The sequence below is a fragment of the Neofelis nebulosa genome, chromosome 11, assembly GCF_028018385.1.
Source record: "Neofelis nebulosa isolate mNeoNeb1 chromosome 11, mNeoNeb1.pri, whole genome shotgun sequence".
Lineage (NCBI taxonomy): Eukaryota > Metazoa > Chordata > Mammalia > Carnivora > Felidae > Neofelis > Neofelis nebulosa.
Window position 1 is genome coordinate 64347681 of NC_080792.1, and position 20509 is coordinate 64368189.

The following is a 20509-nucleotide window of genomic DNA, read 5'->3' on the forward strand; positions in this document are numbered from 1 at the left end:
ACTAATGCAAATGAGAGACTTTGCCTGAAAATGATGAGTTAGGGTCCGTATAAAATGCACCACTGTTGTCAGGGTGCCTGGGTGGCTCAGTTGGTTCAGCGTCCAAGTCTGGATCTGAGCTCAGGTCATGATCTCAGTTCATGGGATCCAGTCCTGCATCAGGCTCTTTGCTGACGGCACAGGATTCTTTCTCCTCTCTCCCTCTGCCCCTTTGTTGCTCACACGCTGCATGCTCTGTCACTCAAAACTAAACAAAGGAACTGAAAACAAGATACTACTCAAAATGGACCACTGTCGTGCAAGATGTTGACAACAGGAGAGGCTAGGTGTGTACGGGAGCATGGTATGGTATATGGAGACTCTCTGCACTTTCTGTTATATTTTGCTGTGAACTTAAAACTGCTGTAACAATAAGGCTCATTAAATGTAAAAAACAACAACAACAAAACACAGTATCCATTGAAGCTACTCTTACCATATATTAACGCATGATACAGTCACCTTGAAAATTAAGATAGATATGAAAGTAACACAGTAGGGGTACTGTCTCCCATATGGAATTATATGAAAATACATAAGGCAAAATACAAAAATACAAAAGTTATTTGTATACTTAGGAAAGAAAACAATTGGTGAATAAGATCAAATATCTTATAACTATAAACAGAAATTCAGCACTATATGAATCAAACCTGGGTTTTGCATATAATTAAGAGATTTTATTCTAATTTTAAATCAAAAATCATTATGTTGATCGTATCTAAGAATCATAATGAAAGCTTAATCACATCAAAGAAGATTATAATGACCTAATATGGCCCTAGTCTTTTTTGTACAAATACCTACTTCATATGGATGATTAAACTGAAACCAGTACCATGGTAACCATCATATTACTTGCTAGTAAAATAAAATTTTAAGACGCCACCAAAAATTAAGTCAGGGCTATAATTCCTATGCAGAACAGATTTCATCCAGCAGGCCAAAGATGGCTACCCTCAGAACATCCTCCTTGAATGACTGGCCCTTGGTTGTTCCCTGGGATCTTGGACTTAAGGAGGGTTCCCACCATTTCCTAGCTGGTTAAGAGTGGCTCACTGTGCCTAAGTGCTGGTACAATCAATGTGCTTAAGGCCGTACATTTGATTTCCTTCTGGAAACCTGGAATTTTGACACATGCTAAGGAGAAGATGCCTATGTGATTAGCGTTTGGTGAAAACCTTGGGCACTGAGTATCCATAAGCCTCGTACTGGCAGACATTTCACTTGTGCTGTCCTAATTTCATGCTGGAGGAATTAAGCACATCCTGCTAACTCCATAGAGAAAGGATTCCTGGAATCCTGCACTTGGTCTCCTCTGGACTTCACCCCATGCACCTTTTCTCTGGGCTGATTGGCCTTTCTAGCCTGTCCCCATACCAAACCACAGGCATGAGTACAACTATATGCTGAGTCCTGTGAGCTCTTCTAGTGAATAATCAAATCGGGGTGTCGTTGGGGTGCCTCTAACACAACTGCATTATATAAAATTTTTATTATTTGGGTTGATGTCTTACACGTGGTTACAGTCAGAAGGTTATGCCACAGAATACCTGTCCTGGAATCTCTTTTTCTTGGTGTTTGCCTAGAAAATTCCTACATTCCTATATATCCATTTGAAGAAAGGTTTCAAAGGAATAGGTGAAATCATGATGTCAGAAAGTGTGAAATAAGCAACAATCCTATTTTACTCAGAAAAACAAAAGAGAGAGAATCCTGGTGGTTGCCACTATGTTCTACCATATACAAGTTCCTCTCAAAGATGAAAAATCAGTTCATTTTCTCCAACTCACTAGGACTTAGTTCATTTTTCTGGCAGATAGGAATAAAAGAAGTAACAGAGATCGTTCTAGAAAAAACAGAACTATCAGACCCAGTATAAAAACATACTACCGATTATATAATTTTTTGTTTCTTTTCCTTAATTTCTTAGAAAATTAAAAATATAGTTCACCTATTAAAGGCAATTATTGCCAAAATAATCAAAAAGTCATAATTACTGTGTCCAAATTGTCAGGGGAATTATCCACCCCACCCTGAAAACAGCAGATTTGAGCATTAAAGATCAATAGGACCCATTTGGGGGAAGGCAAAGTGAGTTATCTTCTATATTATTGGTTCAAAACTTGGTATTCCATTTGGCCATATATTCTTGTTAAGTCACAGCTTACCAATTTCTGAAAAAAAAATATTAAAGCAGTTCACTTTAAAACTGTACCCTACAAAAATTTCTACCTGACAATCCAGAAAATGCTTTCAATCTTGACAGGACATCATCACGGACACTATCACTATCAGTATGTGTACAGGTAGAAAGTCGTTTTGCCTAAGAAACTCATAAATATGACACAACTTTGAGATTAGGTAGACCAATGCCTTAGAAGGAAATATACATATATGTTCAACATGCATATGGTGGAAATGTATTCTAATAGTAGTAGATTCCAAGACAATTTTCCTTAGAGCTTTCTTTAGGGATGAAATTCAGAAAGGCAGACTAAAAGGAGAGATATCAGAAGGACAATCAAAAGAAAATAAAGAGAGACAGCACTAACAACATACAGTCAGGTATTCAAACATAACAAAAAAGACACAAGCAAAAATAATCCCGTATTGACTTTGTTACTGACATCACTAGAATTCCCAAACTACTGAGAACTAGTAGATTCAGCGCATCACCTGACATTTTCTCCTTGTTATGGTATTAGTTTTCTGCAATAACATAAGGACACGAGGTCAGTTTCTCCACGCTGCTGCTCTGGAAACTATTTCTGATCAAAACTTAAAACTATTAAAAATACAGCTGTCTCGGGATTCCATTCCAGAGACAGGGCCTGACAGTGGCTTCCAGCTGTTGCTGCCAGATTTTTCTCAGTATTCATCCAGAAGAGTTCATCAAGGACTTGAGGAAAACCTCAAGTACTCCCACAAGAAGCAGGTAAGAACGACAACACTTTTCCTCACACTTGACTCCTAGGTTTTGACAGTTATGGAAAAATGCTGGGCAAGTATACTCACCAGGCTAGACCATTTTCCCTTGACCCTGCCTGGGTAGGTGTTGCATTTGCAAAAAGTTAGATAGGACCTTGGTGGATATGTTATTTTTCCACATTTGGACACTGAAAGCACCAACCACATAAATAAAAGGCCTTACAACTCACAAATTGTTCTTTTGAAAAGGTTACCACCAGAGAACTTTTAAAAGTTAAATCCAACTTTCTTTGTAGTAATTTGATAAAATACTCCTGCTTGAAATTTTTAAAAATTTTCTCAACATCACTTCCTCTAATTCCTCGCCTACTTTTTCCCTAGCACTCCTCAGTCTTCTTTACTGCCACTCTTCCATCCAACCTCTCTAAATTGGTATTCCCAGGGTTTGTTCACTAGCCTTCACATTCTCCATGTTCTCCATCATGGACAAGCTCAATCTTTATCCAAGCTATGACTCTGCCTAATAATTCTCAGCAGATTATTTCAAATCTGCAACTCCAATCTTGAAGGTCTATCTCCAGCTGGAAACTCCTATTATTCAATTATCTAAATACTGAGAATATCCTACATGGATATTCCATCAAAGTCAACATATACAGAAAACTAGTGGTCTTCCTCATTCCTGCTGCTCTCCTCTGTTCATCTGATAAAGTCCTATTCATTCTTCCTGTCCAATTTAAATGCTGGCGCACAACCTGGAAACCTCTGAATCTTCTGAGAGTTCTCTCTCACTCCCTAACTTTTTATGTTCAGGAATCACAAACTCATATTAACTGTACTGTTTCTGTCTCTGCTTTATCTTTCCCCTGCCACTGCCCTAGTCAAACATGAGTTCTTAACTGATGATTTTCACAGGGAAAAAAAAGCCACCAAATATTATTGTTATTTCTTAACGAATAAAAAAAATTTCAGCAAAACAAATGAGAAAGACACAAGGCCCAGAAAAAAAAATTAATGGAATAAACTGAACCCCCTGACGTTTTCAATCTACACAGCTGAAAGTTTCACAATGGACTAATACCAGGCTAAGAAAACAAGAGCTTCCTTTGCCTCCCAGTCTCTTTATGTGGTTTCCTATAACCTATCTTCCATACGAGGGTTCAGCAAACTATGGCCACAGGCCAAATCCAACCTGCCATCTGGTTCTGTAAATAATGTTTTATTGGGGCCTAGTCCCAGGTGTTCACTTACATATTGCTACGGCTGCTTTCACACTACAAGGGCAGAGCTGAGAGACCACATCACCTAAAATATTCACTGGCTCTTTAGGAAAAAGGCTTGGTGATCTGTATTTTATGCCATAACCAGAGTGTCTTAACTCAAATCTAATCTTCTTAGTCTTCTGCTTCCAATTCTCCAAAATCCCTACATCAAATACTGCTGCCTCCCTCCCTAAGAGCCATTCCATATTCTTCATTCTTGCTAGAGAATCACAACTTTATTTGGATATTACTGTCTCCATACACAAAGAAGGTGGCCTCACCCTGGCTTCAAAAAGAGAAAGGAGTATTCTAAGCTAATCACAGTACCAGGTTTACCAGGGACCGGTTTAGGAGTGAGTATGTGATGTAACCTAGTCTTTAAAATGCTAGAGGAAGGCTACTGCAAGCCTCTTCCTAGTGAAAAGAAACACCTAAAGAAAAGCAGTCCTTCCCACCCACTGGATGTTGCCATGTGAGAATATGATACCTGGAGCTGTTGCTAATTAGACATCCCAGAAAGGAGAAATAAAAACACCACCAACTCCAAAACTGAACAAGAGACGACTGGGATCCTGATGACATCACCGAACCATCAAAACATTTCTGGTTCCTACTGTTTTCGTCACTGTTAGAAGTCACCTGGGGCGCCTGGGTGGCGCAGTAGGTTAAGCGTCCGACTTCAGCCAGGTCACGATCTCGCGGTCCGGTCCGTGAGTTCGAGCCCTGCGTCAGGCTCTGGGCTGATGGCTCGGAGCCTGGAGCCTGTTTCCGATTCTGTGTCTCCCTCTCTCTCTGCCCCTCCCCCGTTCATGCTCTGTCTCTCTCTGTCCCAAAAATAAATTAAAAACGTTGAAAAAAAAAAAAAAAAAGAAGTCACCTATTATTTGCCGCTAAAAGCAGTCTACCGAAGAAACTTCCCAAGGCCTATCAGGTAAGATCTACTCCTCTCTATAGCACTGACAAACTTCCATAAGCTTGTCTTACCTAAGTATTCACCTCATTCCCAACTATTCCCATAGCACACGTTTTCTACAAGCAAAACCCAACTGCTCATAAATCCTAAGTTCACTCATACACCTTCACCTCTGCACTGCTGTGTACTCTGCCAAACACGTAATCGTGACAGTTTACAAACATTGTCAAACATACAAATGTTGGTCCTGCCAAACATTGTCATTCTGCCTCTCTACCTGGCAAACTGAACTACTCACCCTGCATGCTTACCGTAGATTCTACCCAGTCTTTGAAAACTCAGATTCCTCACCGTGAACATACGGTAACTGGAACAAATGCCAATACAAAATAACAATGATATTTATAAACTCTACGAGACACTGGCACCTAGTAAGCACTAAAGAGAGTAAATAATACAAATGACAGGGATAACAACAAACTCATGGGGTGCAGAGACTGGTTTTTGAATGTTTGTATTCTACAAAAACAGGATAACACTTAGTAGCTAAAAGGCACTTAAGAGTGACTTGTGAAGTGAACAAATGGACATGAATAAAAATGATTCCTTTGGAAATTATTTTTAAAAACCACAGAAAATTTTCTGTTTCAAAAACCGCAGGGACAGCTCTATTCTGTTATGAGCACCTTTATGATCCAAACGCTGTCTGCTCGATCTTTGCCTTTCCTGTAACTTCCAAAACTAGCCTACAGAAGGTCTTTGGTAACAGTCTACCAAGTTAAAGCTTTCTTCCTACTTTTCAGATTGTACAGTGCACTAGGTGCCACAACTAGGGAGCAACAGTAGCTCTTTTTTGTGATTGTGAAACATCTTTGTGCTGTTATAATTTATGGAGCCCAAGTTGCCCTATTTGAATACTTATGAATATAAAATTTTGACTAATGGCAACAGACTGTCTTATTCTAACAAAATTATAGTGTCATGACAGTTCTCCAAGAAACAGAAGAAAACATTGTTCTAATGAAATCAACATATCTCATTCTGAATTTCTTGTTATTTTTAAATGTTTATTTATTTGGAGAGAGACAGAGCATGCATGTACAGGGGAGGGGAAGAGAGAGAAGGAAAAGGGAAAATGCCACACAGGCTCTGAGCTGTCAGCAGAGCCCAACAGAGAAGTCTCACACAGGACTCCAACTCACCAACTGTGAGATGATGATGACCTGAGATGAAATCAAGAGTTGGACACTTAACCGACACAGCCACCCAAGCGCCCCTCTCTTTCTGTTTTTTTTTTTCTTTTTCAACGTTTTTTTATTTATTTTTGGGACAGAGAGAGACAGAGCATGAACGGGGGAGGGGCAGAGAGAGAGGGAGACACAGAATCGGAAACAGGCTCCAGGCTCCGAGCCATCAGCCCAGAGCCTGACGCGGGGCTCGAACTCACGGACCGCGAGATCGTGACCTGGCTGAAGTCGGACGCTTAACCTACTGCGCCACCCAGGCGCCCCCCTCTCTTTCTGTTTTGATTTATGAGGAGTGAAGTTGATAATGGTGAGACCTTGTTGATACAATATGTGAAATAACCTATGCCTCTCAACAAGGCATTGCTCTTCTTCAGTACTACTGGCAGCTATCTGTAAAAAACAATCTCATTGGCATTGCTGCACACTAGCTAAGTTTTGCAGTTCTTATTTTTTGCCATTTGTTTATGGTACCAGGAAAGTACTGTAGAATTCCCAGTTTTAGGGCTGGTTCATTTTTTAATGAGACAAATCACTAGGTAACAATATTTACTAAATATAATCCACTTGTAAACATTTTATAAAAGATCCATTTTTATAGCAAGTGCAATTTGGTATACTATGTTTATGGAGGAAACATAAAACATACTAACTTAAAAATCTTTTTTCCTCTGGGCACCTGGATGGCTCAGTTGGTGAAGCATCTGACCTTGTCTCAGGTCATGATTTCGCAGCTCACGAGTTCGAGCCTCACTTTGGGGTCTCTGCTGTCAGTGGTGGAGCTGTTTTGGATACTCTGTCTACCTCCCTCTGTCCCTCTCCTGCTGACTCTCTCTCTCTCTTTCTCTCTATCTCACTTTCTCTCTCAAAATTAAATAAACAGTTAACAAAGCATTTTCGTATTTATTACACAAAGACGTCACATGGTATTTTAGGGGTCATGACTAAAATAATGAATTTCTTTTCAGATAATACTGCCTCATATTTTCAATTACCTAAAGTTAACTTCTTAAATCATTCTGATCATTACACTCTAAAGAAAGAAATTAAGAAAGAAAATACACATGCAATTTACACATTGGTGTTCTTTTCTTCATTGTTCTTTCATTATCAAAACACCCTTACTCTGACTTTACCTATGTTAGGACCACCAAGAGCAATTCACTATGTAAAGTCTTACCTGGATTGCTATTTTGCAAAGAATTTTTAAGCATGATTTCTTCTTTATGGTGGCAAATTATTTTGTAACTGCTATGTATAAAAAAGGGTCATAAATAATATTACTATTTAATGCTCATATGAAAAACATTTACCAAATACATCAAATTCTTAGAGTATTTCAAATAATATCAGAGCAAATATCAAAACTTGAATTACCCCATATACTTCAAATTTGTATGTTCTAGAAGCTTTTCATTAAAGAACTTAAAGAAGAAAAAAACAGGAAGATGAACCAGTCATGAATTGAGGGCATTCTAGCTTAGTAAATTAGAACTAGCTTGCCCAGGGCACCTGGGTAGGTAAGCGCCCAACTTTAGCTCAGGTCATGATCTCACGGTATATGGCTTTGAGCCCCACGTCGGGCTCTGTGCTGATAGCGCAGAGCCTGGAGCTGGCTTCGGATTCTGTGTCTCCCTCTCTCTCTGCAACCACCCCCCACCCCAGCTCGTACTCCGTCTCCCTCTATCAAAAGTAAATACACATCAAATAGTAATGAGAATAATTAGAATTCACTTGCCAGAATGGAAAGTGTTTGGAACTCAGAAGTCCTAGCTCTATAACCTATAGCTATTTGTTCTTGGAGAAGCCACTTCTCTTTGGCTCAAAATCCTCCTCTATAAAACAAGGGAAATTACTGCCTTAGTTTACAAGGTTGATAAGAGGATTTAATGAGATATTATACCCAAAACATGGCCTCTCAGGCCATGGCCTCTTAGGTGATACTCATTACTCTGGGAAGGGCAAGATGAGACCTTCCGTGACCTCAGAAAAGATGCTCCACAGAATTTAAAGCGGTGGTCCCGGGGCACCTGGGTGGCTCAGTCCGTTGGGCATCCAACTCTTGATCTCAGCTTGGGTCTTGATCTCAGTCTCGTGAGCTCGAGCCCCATGGTGGACTCCACGCTGGGCATGGAGCCTACTTAAAAAAAAAAGGCAGGGGTACAGATCTACTAACAAAGGAGAAAGGGAAGTCCGATCTCTTCCTGCAGCATCATTTGAACCTCTCTGACAGCTTAGAATGGTCCCAACTAACATCTTCTGGCCAAAAAAAGACAAACAAGATCCTCAAAGGGTAACTCATAAGGAAAGTCTAGGCTAAGATATGGGTTCCACATAAGGTCTCTGAGCGTGGAGGGGCAGGGGTGTATGGCGAAAGCCAGGAGGCCCAGCTGCCCCAACAGGATGCTGGTGCTTTGGGATAGCTGCTGAGCATATGTCCATATGCAGTGAACAAAAGAAACTTTGAAACTTTGAAATCTAAGTGTGGATCACCATGAAGACTGAAAAATCTGGATCAGCCAGGGAATCCTGGGAGCAAAGGTCAATCACGACCAGACTGCAGCACCAGTTTCAACAGCAATGTCGCAGAAACAGAATCAAAGGAAACCGTAGAATGATCAGGATGTCCTTTTGTCCCCTCCAAATGACTTGTGAAAGAGGACTGTCTCTTTGATCTTAGGGTGCTCCTTAGGTTCTTGGAAAATTCAAGGGACAGAGTACAGGAGTTAGCCCTCAAAGGAAAGTATAGGGTCTTCTACAAAACTGAACATTTCAAGACCCAAGTTACTAGTTCGAAAACACAGAGATGTAACATTATTTGTGCCCCATGGAAAGGGGTTATACCTGAAATGAAATGCATAGGGTTAGGATCCTGGAGGATAAAGGTCTCAAAAGTCCCGAGATAAAGAATCCTGCACACATTCCTACTTCCAACTAGTCTAGTCCTTTGCTTGATTTCTGGCTCATGTTGTGGACTAATCGACTGCCATTCCAAAACTGCCTGACCAAACTACGAAATCCCATCTGTTACATACGAAGTTAACAGTTAAATTATTTTAAACCTCAGTTTAGTAATAACTAGCATTTTAATACAAACACTTACAGATTAAAACCCTTAATATAAGCATATTCATCTGAAGTGCATCCATATACATCTTGAGGAAAGGGTTCAATACCTTGCTGAAGAAGTAGCCTGACTAAATTTGTTGAGTCATAATTTACAGCAAGCACGAAGGCTGTTATAACAGAGATAACTTCACTCTTAGGAATTTAGAGTTATTTAAACAGCTAATTTGATATACGTTATCAGGTTAATATCTTGCCTATGTGTTCAGAATCGACCATTTACATGTTTCAGTGTTCATATTTGTAAATGATCTCCAAGACTAAAATGAAGGAACAAAAAGGAAGCTTCCTGTCCCACTTGGGTAACGTATTATAGAGTTGCTAATTTAAAGTCCTTTGATAAACAAGAAACTATGCTGAGGTCACTTATCTGAATAGGTAAAGATTTTAAAAAAGAATTCCCCATGTCTTCCTTAATCTGATACAGTGCACTTCAAAGGCATCTAGAGAGGTCAAGTAAGTATAGAAACTATCTGCAGGCTTAAAATGATAATATTTTAATGCGAATGCTAACAAAATAGGCATAATTGTAGTTAACGATGCTGATAAGCATATGGTAGGCACTAAATTAAATGCTATGTATATAAAATATTATTTACGCACAACCACCCTTGCAGGATATATTATCATCCTCCTTTTCATATCAGGAAACATATTTAGGGATGATACGTAACGCTCCCAAGGTCACAACACCTAGCCAATAGGAAAGCTATGAATCAACCTAGTCTTGTGTGAATCTAAAGCACATCTCTTCCTTCTTTATCACCCATCTATAACTTATCCTCGTTAAAGGAAAAGTCTATTCAGTTAAAGTTATCTTCATCTTTCTACTCCTACCAATTAAAAATAAAATCAAAAATACATATACTGGACATGAAAAAGGGTAAAACCTGATGAGACCTGGTAATAGTAATTAATCATCACTTAGAGATCACCTAACGACATCAGTATTCCTCAAAAAAGAAAAAAAAGCAATTTAAAGAAAGTGTCATCCAAAAGACAAAACAACTCCTATTTATGTTTAATATGCATCTTTTTTTTTTAACATTTATTGGCTTTTGAGAGACAGAGCTCAAGCAAGGGAGAGGGAGAGAGAGAGGGATACACAGAATCCAAAGCAACTCCAGGCTCTGAGCTGTCAGCACAGAGCCCAACGTGGGGCTCGAACCCACGAACCGTGACATCATGACCACAGCCAAAGTCATAGACTTAACCAACTGAGCTACCCAGGCACCCCAATTTACATCTTTGAAGGAAAAATGTATATGAAGTAGAATTTCTTTTTTAAGTTTACTTACGATTTATTTTGAGAAAGAGAGACAGTGCACGCGAGGGTGTGGGCAAGGGGCCGAGACAGAGAGAGAGAGAGAGAGAGAGAGACAGAGAAAGAGAGAGAGAGAGAGAGAGAGAGAGAGAGAGAGAGAGAGAGAGAGAGAGAGTTTGAGAATCCGAGCAGGTTCTGCACTGTCAGCACAGAGCCTTATGTGGGGTTCAATCCACAAACCATGAGATGATCACCTGAGCCAAAGTCGGTTACTTAACCAACTGAGCCACCCAGGTGCCTCTATGAAGTAGAAGTATAAAAAAATATCATAAAAGGGTTAAGAAGGCCAATATTGTGTCATAAAGTAAATTAAGAGGTGAGAGTCCACCCTTTATAAAACTGATATGAAATCCCTTTAGTTAACACAAAATCATGTGCAGAAAAAACAAACAAATAAAAACCATTGCAGGAGCAACTGGGTGACTCAGTTGGTTAAGCATCAGACTCGACCTCAGCTCGGGTCTTGATCTCAGAGTCATGAGTTCAGGCCCAGCGTTGGACTCCACGCCGAGCATGGAACCTACTTAAAAATAAACACTGTAAATGACACAAGTCAACATCATCAAGGAATATGAATTCTGCTATACCCTGTTCTTCATGTGGCCCAGTCAGAATAATTGCTTTCTGCCTAACTGGTGATGTGTTGACAGTTTTCACTATATAATTATAAATTAATCTTCTTCTTCTGAAGTTAATCTTCCTGACTTGAATAATTATTACCACTCTAGAACCATACTAAGGTTTAAAAGAAAACTACTGCACCTTTTTGATTTATCCTCTGCATGTATATTTGCTGCCTTTTCTACTAAAACTTCCACTATTTGCTGTTTGTTTTCATTTACAGCAACTAGAAGTGGTGTGAAGTTATCCTGTAAAAGAGCAAAAACAATTTAGAATTTACAAAATTACACCTTTCCATACAGAATTTTAAAACATACAAAAGATCCTCTAAACTTAAACATATAATACAAAAAGTAAATAAAAAATGGCCTCTTCCTTCCCACCCCTGTGCTTTCACCTGCTGCTGCTCCTCTTTAAAATAGCCCTCCTCCACTGGGGCACCTGGGTGGCTCAGTTGGTTAGGTGACCAACTGCAGCTCAGGTCATGATCTCAGGGTTTGTGAGTTCGATCCCTGCATTGTGCTCTATGCTGACCGCGCACGGCCTGGAGCCTGTTCCAGATTCTGTGTCTCCCCCCCTCTCTCTCTGCCCTCGCTCTCTCTCTCTCTCTCTCTCTCTCTCAAAAAGAAATACACATTAAAAATTGTTTTTGATAAAATAGCCCTCCTCCACCTTCTTCAACAGATTATATGCAGTCATTCTCCCAAACTCACTTCAAACACTGACTGGTTCCAAGATCGTTGCTTCTATCACAGTACTTATGATGGTATACTGTAGTTATTGTTCCCTGTCTAAACCAAGAGCTTCTTGAGAGCAGGGGCTATTTCTTATCTCTATATCTCCAAACTCCAAAACGCAGCAGTAAATGCTTTACGTACTTTTACTGAATTAATAACCTAAATGATGATCTCTGGAGTAGTGTTTCTTAAATTATCTTCCAAAGAATACATACTTTGCCAGAAGGTAAGTACTATGTCCCAATGGAAAGATTTCATGATCATCTATGTTTGAGAAATATTGTAAAACTGCATTATATGTCTGGCATTACAGAAATCCATTTAAATCTGCTCAGTCACCATTTGACAATCCTTTTTGTGGCAGACATTCACATTTGAGGAATCAGAGTTTCAGGGATATAGTTTGGAGAACTTTCTGATAAAAGGTGAAGCTTTTTCCAAAGTTATACAAACTTGCTTGTCTTCTGTCAGTGGTATCAGGATCCACTGACATCCGAGATGTCAACATAAGGCATTCCTGCTCCAAATGGGTCACTAAGGAGATGAGCTCAGAACTCCAAGAGATAAGCTTCAAATGAACTTTGATTCCTTAATATTAAATAGCCCATGGCCTTTCTCCTATGATAAAATGCTAAAGTTTTATCTTAACTGTTAGGAAGCTCAATATGAAATTTTATTCTCAATTATAATAATCCTGGGACCCTAATGCATATCTACTTCTAAAAAAATCTGGTTGTATTCTAGTTGCATTCCAGTTTCCACTGGAATAGCTACTTACTTTATATTTTAGGCAAAATATAAATCGGAAATAAAAATATAATGGTTTATCAATAAAAATTCAAACACTGGTTTCTACAGATCATTTTTAGCATAATGAAAGTGACTACATTATTTGCATTTTTAAGGAACAATGCTGACGAGAAAGAGAATATTGTCTGCAATAGGCATAACCTATTCAACTGTAACCATGATTAACGTAATACGGTTTGCAAATATTCCAATAGGAATACGATTATTCAAATTTTGTTTCTTTTAAAGTGTATTTATTTTTGACAGAGAGAGAGAGACAGAGCATGAGCGGGCAAGGGGCAGAGAGAGAGGGAGACACAGAACCCAAAGCAGGCTACAGGCTCTGAGCTGTCAGCACAGAGCCCCACACGGGGCTCGAACTCACAGACCACAAGATCATGACCTGAGCCGAAGTCGGACGCTCAACCGACTGAGCCACCCAGGTGCCCCAGGAATACGATGATTTATAGTACACAGAAGGAAAAAGTGTCTTCTTTTCAAACTAACTTATGGGGCACCTGGGTGGCTCAGTCAGTTAAAAGGCCGACTTCGGTTCAGGTCATGATGTCATGGTTTGTGAGTTCAAGCCCTGCATCGGGCTCTATGCTGACCGCTCAGCCTGGAGCCTGCTTGGGATTCTGTGTCTCCTTTTCTCTCTGCCCCTCCCCCACTCATGCACGTGCTCTCTCTCCTTCAAAAATCAATAAACATTAAAAAAATAAATACAATACAAAAACAACTTAGAAAGTCGAACTTGGAAAATTCAATCCTATTCCGAAGACATTAACATAAAATACAAAATATATATTTTAAATCAATATGGATTGCCTTGAAAACCTTGAATCTTTATCAAAATAGACCATAAAACAGAGGTGCCTGGGTAGCTCAGTCAGTTAAGCATCTGACTCTTGACGTTGGCTCAAATCATGGTCTCATGATTCATGAGTTCAAACCCAGTGCCTCCTAGGGATTCTCTCTCTCTCTTTCTCAAAATTAACTTTAAAAAAAATTACCAAGGTTTCTTTGTGTCCCAAAAGAGATCTGATTAGCACAGTCTAAACATATGTATATATATATATACATATATATACGTATATACCTATGTATATGTATATGTGTGTGTGTATATATGTATATGTATATGTATATGTATATGTATAGATAGATCATAAAACAGTAATTGCAAATGTAATGCTTATGGAGGCAAAGTAGGTGACTCAAGTAAGTGAAGGCCTAAGTGGGGACAGTAGCAAACTGGAGACACACACACCTCATATAAAAAGGGCAGCCGCTGGAATGCATACCAAACAGTAGTATGGGCTCAAAGTACCAGGTATGATTCTGTAAGAAAAGTCTGAAATCCAGATTTCTGCATGAGTGTCATAATTTTTAATGTTGACTCAATTTATGGAGGAAACTAAACACATCCAGGGGCCAAATTTAGTCAACAGCCCACGGGTATTTTGGTTGTGCATAAAGCAAATATTTGTATGTAAATCTTTCCTGAAGTATGAGTATCACGTTTTACCAAACACTTAGGCCCCAACAGGTAATAAAAATTGCTATTAAGACTCATAAGAGGGGAGCCTGGGTGGCTGAGTCAGTTGAGCATCTGACGCTTGACTTCAGCTCAGGTCATGATCCCAGGGTTGTGGGACTGAGTCCTGCCTCAGGCTTGGCACTGAGCTTGGAGCCTGCTTGAGGTTCTCCCTCTCTCCCTCTGCCCTTCTCCCCCACTCACACTCTCTCTGTCTAAAAGAATCACAACAAAAAGACTCGTAACACCCACTTTAAGATTTTTCCCAACGCTTATTAAAACTGCAATCTATCTGTGTTTAATTCTCCCTGACTGCTAATCAAATAGACCAATTAGTTCACAACTATGCTGAAACTAAATTATTAAAACAATTCCCAACTGTATTGTCACTAACTACATTTCCATGTTTAAAACTACCATTTGGATTATGCCAGGGCTATATGAACTTAACAGACATCATAAGACAGTCTGTCACATAGCTTCAACTAATAAAAAAGATTCAAGATTTTCTCCTATTGCAATCAGGAAAACACTGCTTGTAATAACCAAATGGCTATGAATAGGAGAGAGAGAGAGAGAGAGAGAGAAAGAGAGAGCAAGCGTGAGCGAGTGGGGGAGGGGCAGGGAGAGAGACTCTCATGTGTCTCTGCACCATCAGTGCAGAGCCCAATGTGGGGTTCAAACTCACAAACCATGAGATCACAACCTGAGTGGAAGTCAGACGCTTAATCAACCGAACAACCCGGGTACCCCTCCCTTCAGTAGTTAGCTTTTTTTTTCTTTTTTAAATGTCCACTTATTTGTGAAAGAGAGAAAGAGCACGAGCAGGGGAGGGGCAAAAAGAGAGGGAGACTACAGAATATGAAGCAGGCTCCAGGCTCTGTCTAAGCTGTCAGCACAGAGCCCAACACGGGGCTAGAACTTGTGAACCGTGAGATGATGACCTGAGCCTGAAGTCAGACGCTTAACCGACTGAACCACCCACACACCCCAGTAGTTCTTAACCAAGAGTTGTAGCACAGTCTCAAAAAAAAAAATATTTCTAAATATCCATGTCTATGTATACATGTTACTAGATTTACTCAAACTCTTCAGGGGAGAGTTTAGGCTTGTAAAAAAAAATTGAAACTTCCCCAGGGCACTGGGATTCACCACCACGATTCTAGCTGAGAGCTGGTGCAGCAGACAATCACATCAGTCTCATCTATGTGGCCAACTCCCTCTATCATTTGAAGATTTAGCCAAAAGAATGACATCAAAACTGCATTTAATTTCCCTGAGCAGAGGGAGAACAGGGACTAAATGTAAAGTCAAAATGCAACTTGATTTCATTACTTTTAAGCTTTTTACTTCCTATCAAGATATTCTAGATTTCAGAATGGAGTTTAGACTCTTATCTAAGTGGCTGTTTCTGCCAGAATAGGATTATATGACAGTTAATTATTTGTTCTTTCCTCTCCTTGCCCACTTCATCAACCACCTGTTCACTGCCAATCTGATTTCCTCTGAGTCCTCCTACACTTGGTCTCTAGGCAGGTTTACAACTCACTCTTTCCCTAAGTAACAATTATTCCCCTCAAAAATTGAAGACTCCTCGACTAAACATATAAACTGAAGGAAAAAAAAAACAATAAAACAAACAGCCTCTTCTTGTTATTTTCTCTCATTTGCCAAATTTCCAAATTGGCCCACGTAGTTCGGACTGCTCCCTCCTTTCCCCTTTTTCCTCTTAAGCCTTGGCCAATAAAAGATAAATCCCATTTTTATAAGTCACTTTTTTATCAAATGTGAACTTGTCAACAGCAGCAACATTTTTTATTGTAAAATACATTTGTTTTCTTTGAGTTTTAAGACAAAGCCAAGGGCAAATTTTGCTTTCCTGTGTTGTTTTTCACTAATAAAAAAAATTGGATGGGAAAAAATATTTGAAAACAAAATAAGTTTTACCTTTAACAAATATATTGTTTTCATAAATATTTGCCATTAATACATAAACCAAAGCAGTATTCTCTAATGTTTCTTTAGAAGTATCCTTATTTAAAATGAAATCTTAGGGGTGCCTAGGTGGCTCAGTTGGTAGAGCATCCAACTTCGGCTCAGGTCTTGATCTCATGGCTCATGAGTTCATGCCCTGCATTGGGCTCTGTGCTGACAGCTGGGAGCCTGGAGCCTGCTTCAGATTCTGTGTCTCCCTCTCTCTCTCTGCCCCTCTCCCACTCTTGTTCTGTCTCTGTCTCTGTCTCTCTCTCTCTCAAAAATAAATACAAAATAATAAGAAGAAAGAAAGAAAGAAAAAACAAAAGAAAGAAAGAAAGAAAGAAAGAAAGAAAGAAAGAAAGAAAGAAAGAAAGAAACGAAAGAAAGAAACGAAAGAAAGAAAGAAGAAATCTTAGATAAATAAGTTGTTTCCAAATATTTTCATTCAGGGAATACTTGAACTTCCAAATACATAAAATTGACCCTACCCGTGTCAACCAAGGGTGTTCCTTCAGGGACTTCAGCAGTGAGAGACAGGCTTTGCATGTCAAAGAAAAGGCAGGTGGGCCAGCAAGTGTGGCCATCATCTACTCCCCGTGTACAGCTACAACCCTGCTGAGGAGCTACACAAGGTTGAGCGGGAGCTACTCTCTGAAGTGGGACACCCCAACATGGTACATGGCTGGCCGAGTGGCTACCAACACAAGTAGATGCCTTTGCTGGATGTCAAGACATGACCTGACCCCAATGCCCTCATCTTCAGAGCACCGGGGCCTGCAGTGCCCAGCATCTACAACCTGCTGCTTTCTCCTCCCGCATGCACACATCCAAGCTCTCCCTGCTGGGTCTGGGTCTCCATTCCTCCTCCCACCTATCCCCAGCAGCACCCCTTGCCTAAGCCCCTGCATAGCACCCAGCCTCCATCATCAAATCACTCCCCTCACTAGACCTTTAGTCCTTTATGGGCTCTGAGACTACCATCCACTTATAGGCACTAATGGAAACATTTTCTTGCTGGGGTGGAAGGGTGGCTGGGAGATACAACTTTGCCCTTTCTGTGGGCACTACCTTTTTCTAGATCTCCCTGACTTGGCATTGGAGTTATTTCCATGATGACAGGGCCTGATGGATAGAATTCAATGAGTGAGTGAGTGTGTGTGTGTGTGTGTGTGTGAAATAAAACATTTTGAGGCTAATATATTCATGTATATACATAAAATTTCAAATAATGTATAAATTAGTTCTTTACCTTATTTCTTGCTTCAGTATTCGCATTGTATAGCAGCAGCGTCTCTATTATGGATATATTATCACCAAAGGCCGCATAGTGGAGAGCAGTGTTGCCACTCACATCCCTAATATTTGGATCGGCACCATTTTCCAATAGTAGGTTTACACATTTCTCTTCCTGGCACTGTACGGCCTGTCAGTGATATGCCAAGAAACAGAGTGTAAATTCTGAGAATTTAAAGTAAGCATGCTACAGGTTTCACCGATTCGTTTTGTTTCAAGGCAATAACTTCATTTCATTCTAAGTAATGACATCAAATCCATCTCAGGCAGAATTAGCTGCTACTACACACCTTCATGAGAGCTGTCCTGTTTTCATGATCACAGAGATTAAGATGGCATTTCCTCTCTACTAGGGGGGTCACCACTTCTGGATGGCCATTGGCACAGGCCAAATGGAGAGCAGTCCTGAAAAAGTGAGAGGACTTTTTAGGAAATGATAGTGCACTCTCTCAAAACATGCAGTTAATTCAAGAAATTGTAAACATTAAGTAGCATGTTATTCCTATACCTCCAAAACAAAGATTCAGTTTTCCTCTCGAGAAAGTACAATATTTAGTAGTGATGACTCCTCACACTAATAAAAGAGCAGCCTGTTTGAAGAGAAAGAGCATGACCTCGGGATTCAGCTCCACTTGGGTTTCAATCCTAGTTTAACTCTGCCACTCACTAGTTATTGCTTAGACTTATCCTCAATGCCCTCAACAAAAGGGGATAAAAATAGTAGTTGTCTCGGGTCACCTGGCTAGCTCAGTCTGAAGAGCATGTAACTCTTGATCTCAGGGCCATGAGTTTGAAGCCCCACAGTAGGTGTAGCAAATATTTGTATGTAAATCTTTCCTGAAGTATCAGTATCACGTTTTAACAAAAACTTAGGCCCCAACATGTAATAAAAATTACTATTAAGATTGATAAGAGGGCAGCCTGGGTGGCTGAGTCAGTTGAGCATCTGACGCTTGACTTCAGCTCAGGTCATGATCCCAGGGTTGTGGGACTGAGTCCTGCATCAGGCTTGGAACTGAGCTTGGAACCTGCTTGAGGTTCTCCCTCTCTCCCTCTGCCCTTCTCCCCCACTCCCACTCACATTCTCTCTGTCTAAAAGAATCACAACAAAAAGACTCGTAACACCCACTTTAAGATTGTTTCCAACGCTTATTAAAACTGCAATCTATCTGTGTTTAATTCTCCCAGACTGTTAATCAAACAGACAAAATAGTTTACAACTATGCTGAAACTAAATTATTAAAACAATTCTCAACTGTATTGTCACTAACTACATTTCCACGTTTAAAACTACCATTTGGATTATGCTGGGGCTATATGAACTTAACAGACATCATAAGACAGTCTGTCACATAGCCTCAACTAATAAAAAAGATTCAAGATTTTCTCCTATTGCATCAATCAGGAAAACACTGCTTATAATAACCAAATGGCTATGAATATGAGAGAAAGAGAGAGAGAGAGCAAGCGTGAGCGAGTGGGGGAGGGGCAGGAAGAGAGACTCTCATGTGTCTCTGCACCCAATGTGGGGTTCAAACTCACAAACCATGAGATCACAACCTGAGTGGAAGTCAGACGCTTAATCAACCGAACAACCCGGGTACCCCTCCCTTCAGTAGTTAGCTTTTTTTTTCTTTTTTAAATGTCCACTTATTTGTGAAAGAGAGAGAAAGAGCACAAGCAGGGGAGGGGCAAAAAGAGAGGGAGACTACAGAATATGAAGCAGGCTCCAGGCTCTGTCTAAGCTGTCAGCACAGAGCCCAACACGGGGCTAGAACTTGTGAACCGTGAGATGATGACCTGAGCCTGAAGTCAGACGCTTAACCGACTGAGCCACCCACACACCCCAGTAGTTCTTAACCAAGAGTTGTAGCACAGTCTCAAAAAAAAAATATTTCTAAATATCCACGTCTATGTATACATGTTACTAGATTTACTCAAACTCTTCAGGGGAGAGTTTAGGCTTGTAAAAAAAAATTGAAACTTCCCCAGGGCACCGCGATTCTAGGTGAAAGCTGGTGCAGCAGACAATCACATCAGTCTCATCTATGTGGCCAACTCCCTCTATCATTTGAAGATTTAGCCAAAAGAATGACTTATCAAAACTGCATTTAATTTCCCTGAGCAGAGGTAGAACAGGGACTAAATGTAAAGTCAAAATGCAACTTGATTTCATTACTTTTAAACTTCTTACTTCCCATCAAGATATTCTAGATTTCAGAGCAGAGTTTAGACTCTTATCTAAGTGGCTGTTTCTGCCAGAATAGGATCATATGACAGTTAATTATTTGTTCTTTCCTCTCCTTGCCCACTTCATCAACCACCTGTTCACTGCCAATCTGAATTCCTCTGAGGCCTCCTACACTTGGTCTCTAGGCAGGTTTACAACTCACTCTTTCCCTAAGTAACAATTATTCCCCTCAAAAATTGAAGACTCCTCGACTAAACATATAAACTGAAGGAAAAAAAAACAATAAAACAAACAGCCTCTTCTTGTTATTTTCTCTCATTTGCCAAATTTCCAAATTGGCCCACTTAGTTCTGCCTGCTCCCTCCTTTCCCCTTTTTCCTCTTAAGCCTTGGCCAATAAAAGATAAATCCCATTTTTATAAGTCACTTTTTTATCAAATGTGAACTTGTCAACAGCAGCAACATTTTTTATTGTAAAATACATTTGTTTTCTTTGAGTTTTAAGACAAAGCCAAGGGCAAATTTT

At 39.9% G+C, this 20509-nt stretch overlaps 1 protein-coding gene across 1 annotated transcript in view; it reads right to left on the bottom strand.

The window, feature by feature from the left end:
• ANKRD30B (ankyrin repeat domain 30B) overlaps positions 1–20509 on the bottom strand; it is a 125421-nt gene that overhangs the window by 97963 nt on the left and 6949 nt on the right. The window contains 5 exon segments of the mRNA XM_058691616.1: positions 7570–7640; positions 11602–11708; positions 17750–17923; positions 18084–18198; positions 18875–18885. Coding sequence (XP_058547599.1) covers positions 7570–7640; positions 11602–11708; positions 17750–17923; positions 18084–18198; positions 18875–18885 — 478 coding nt within the window.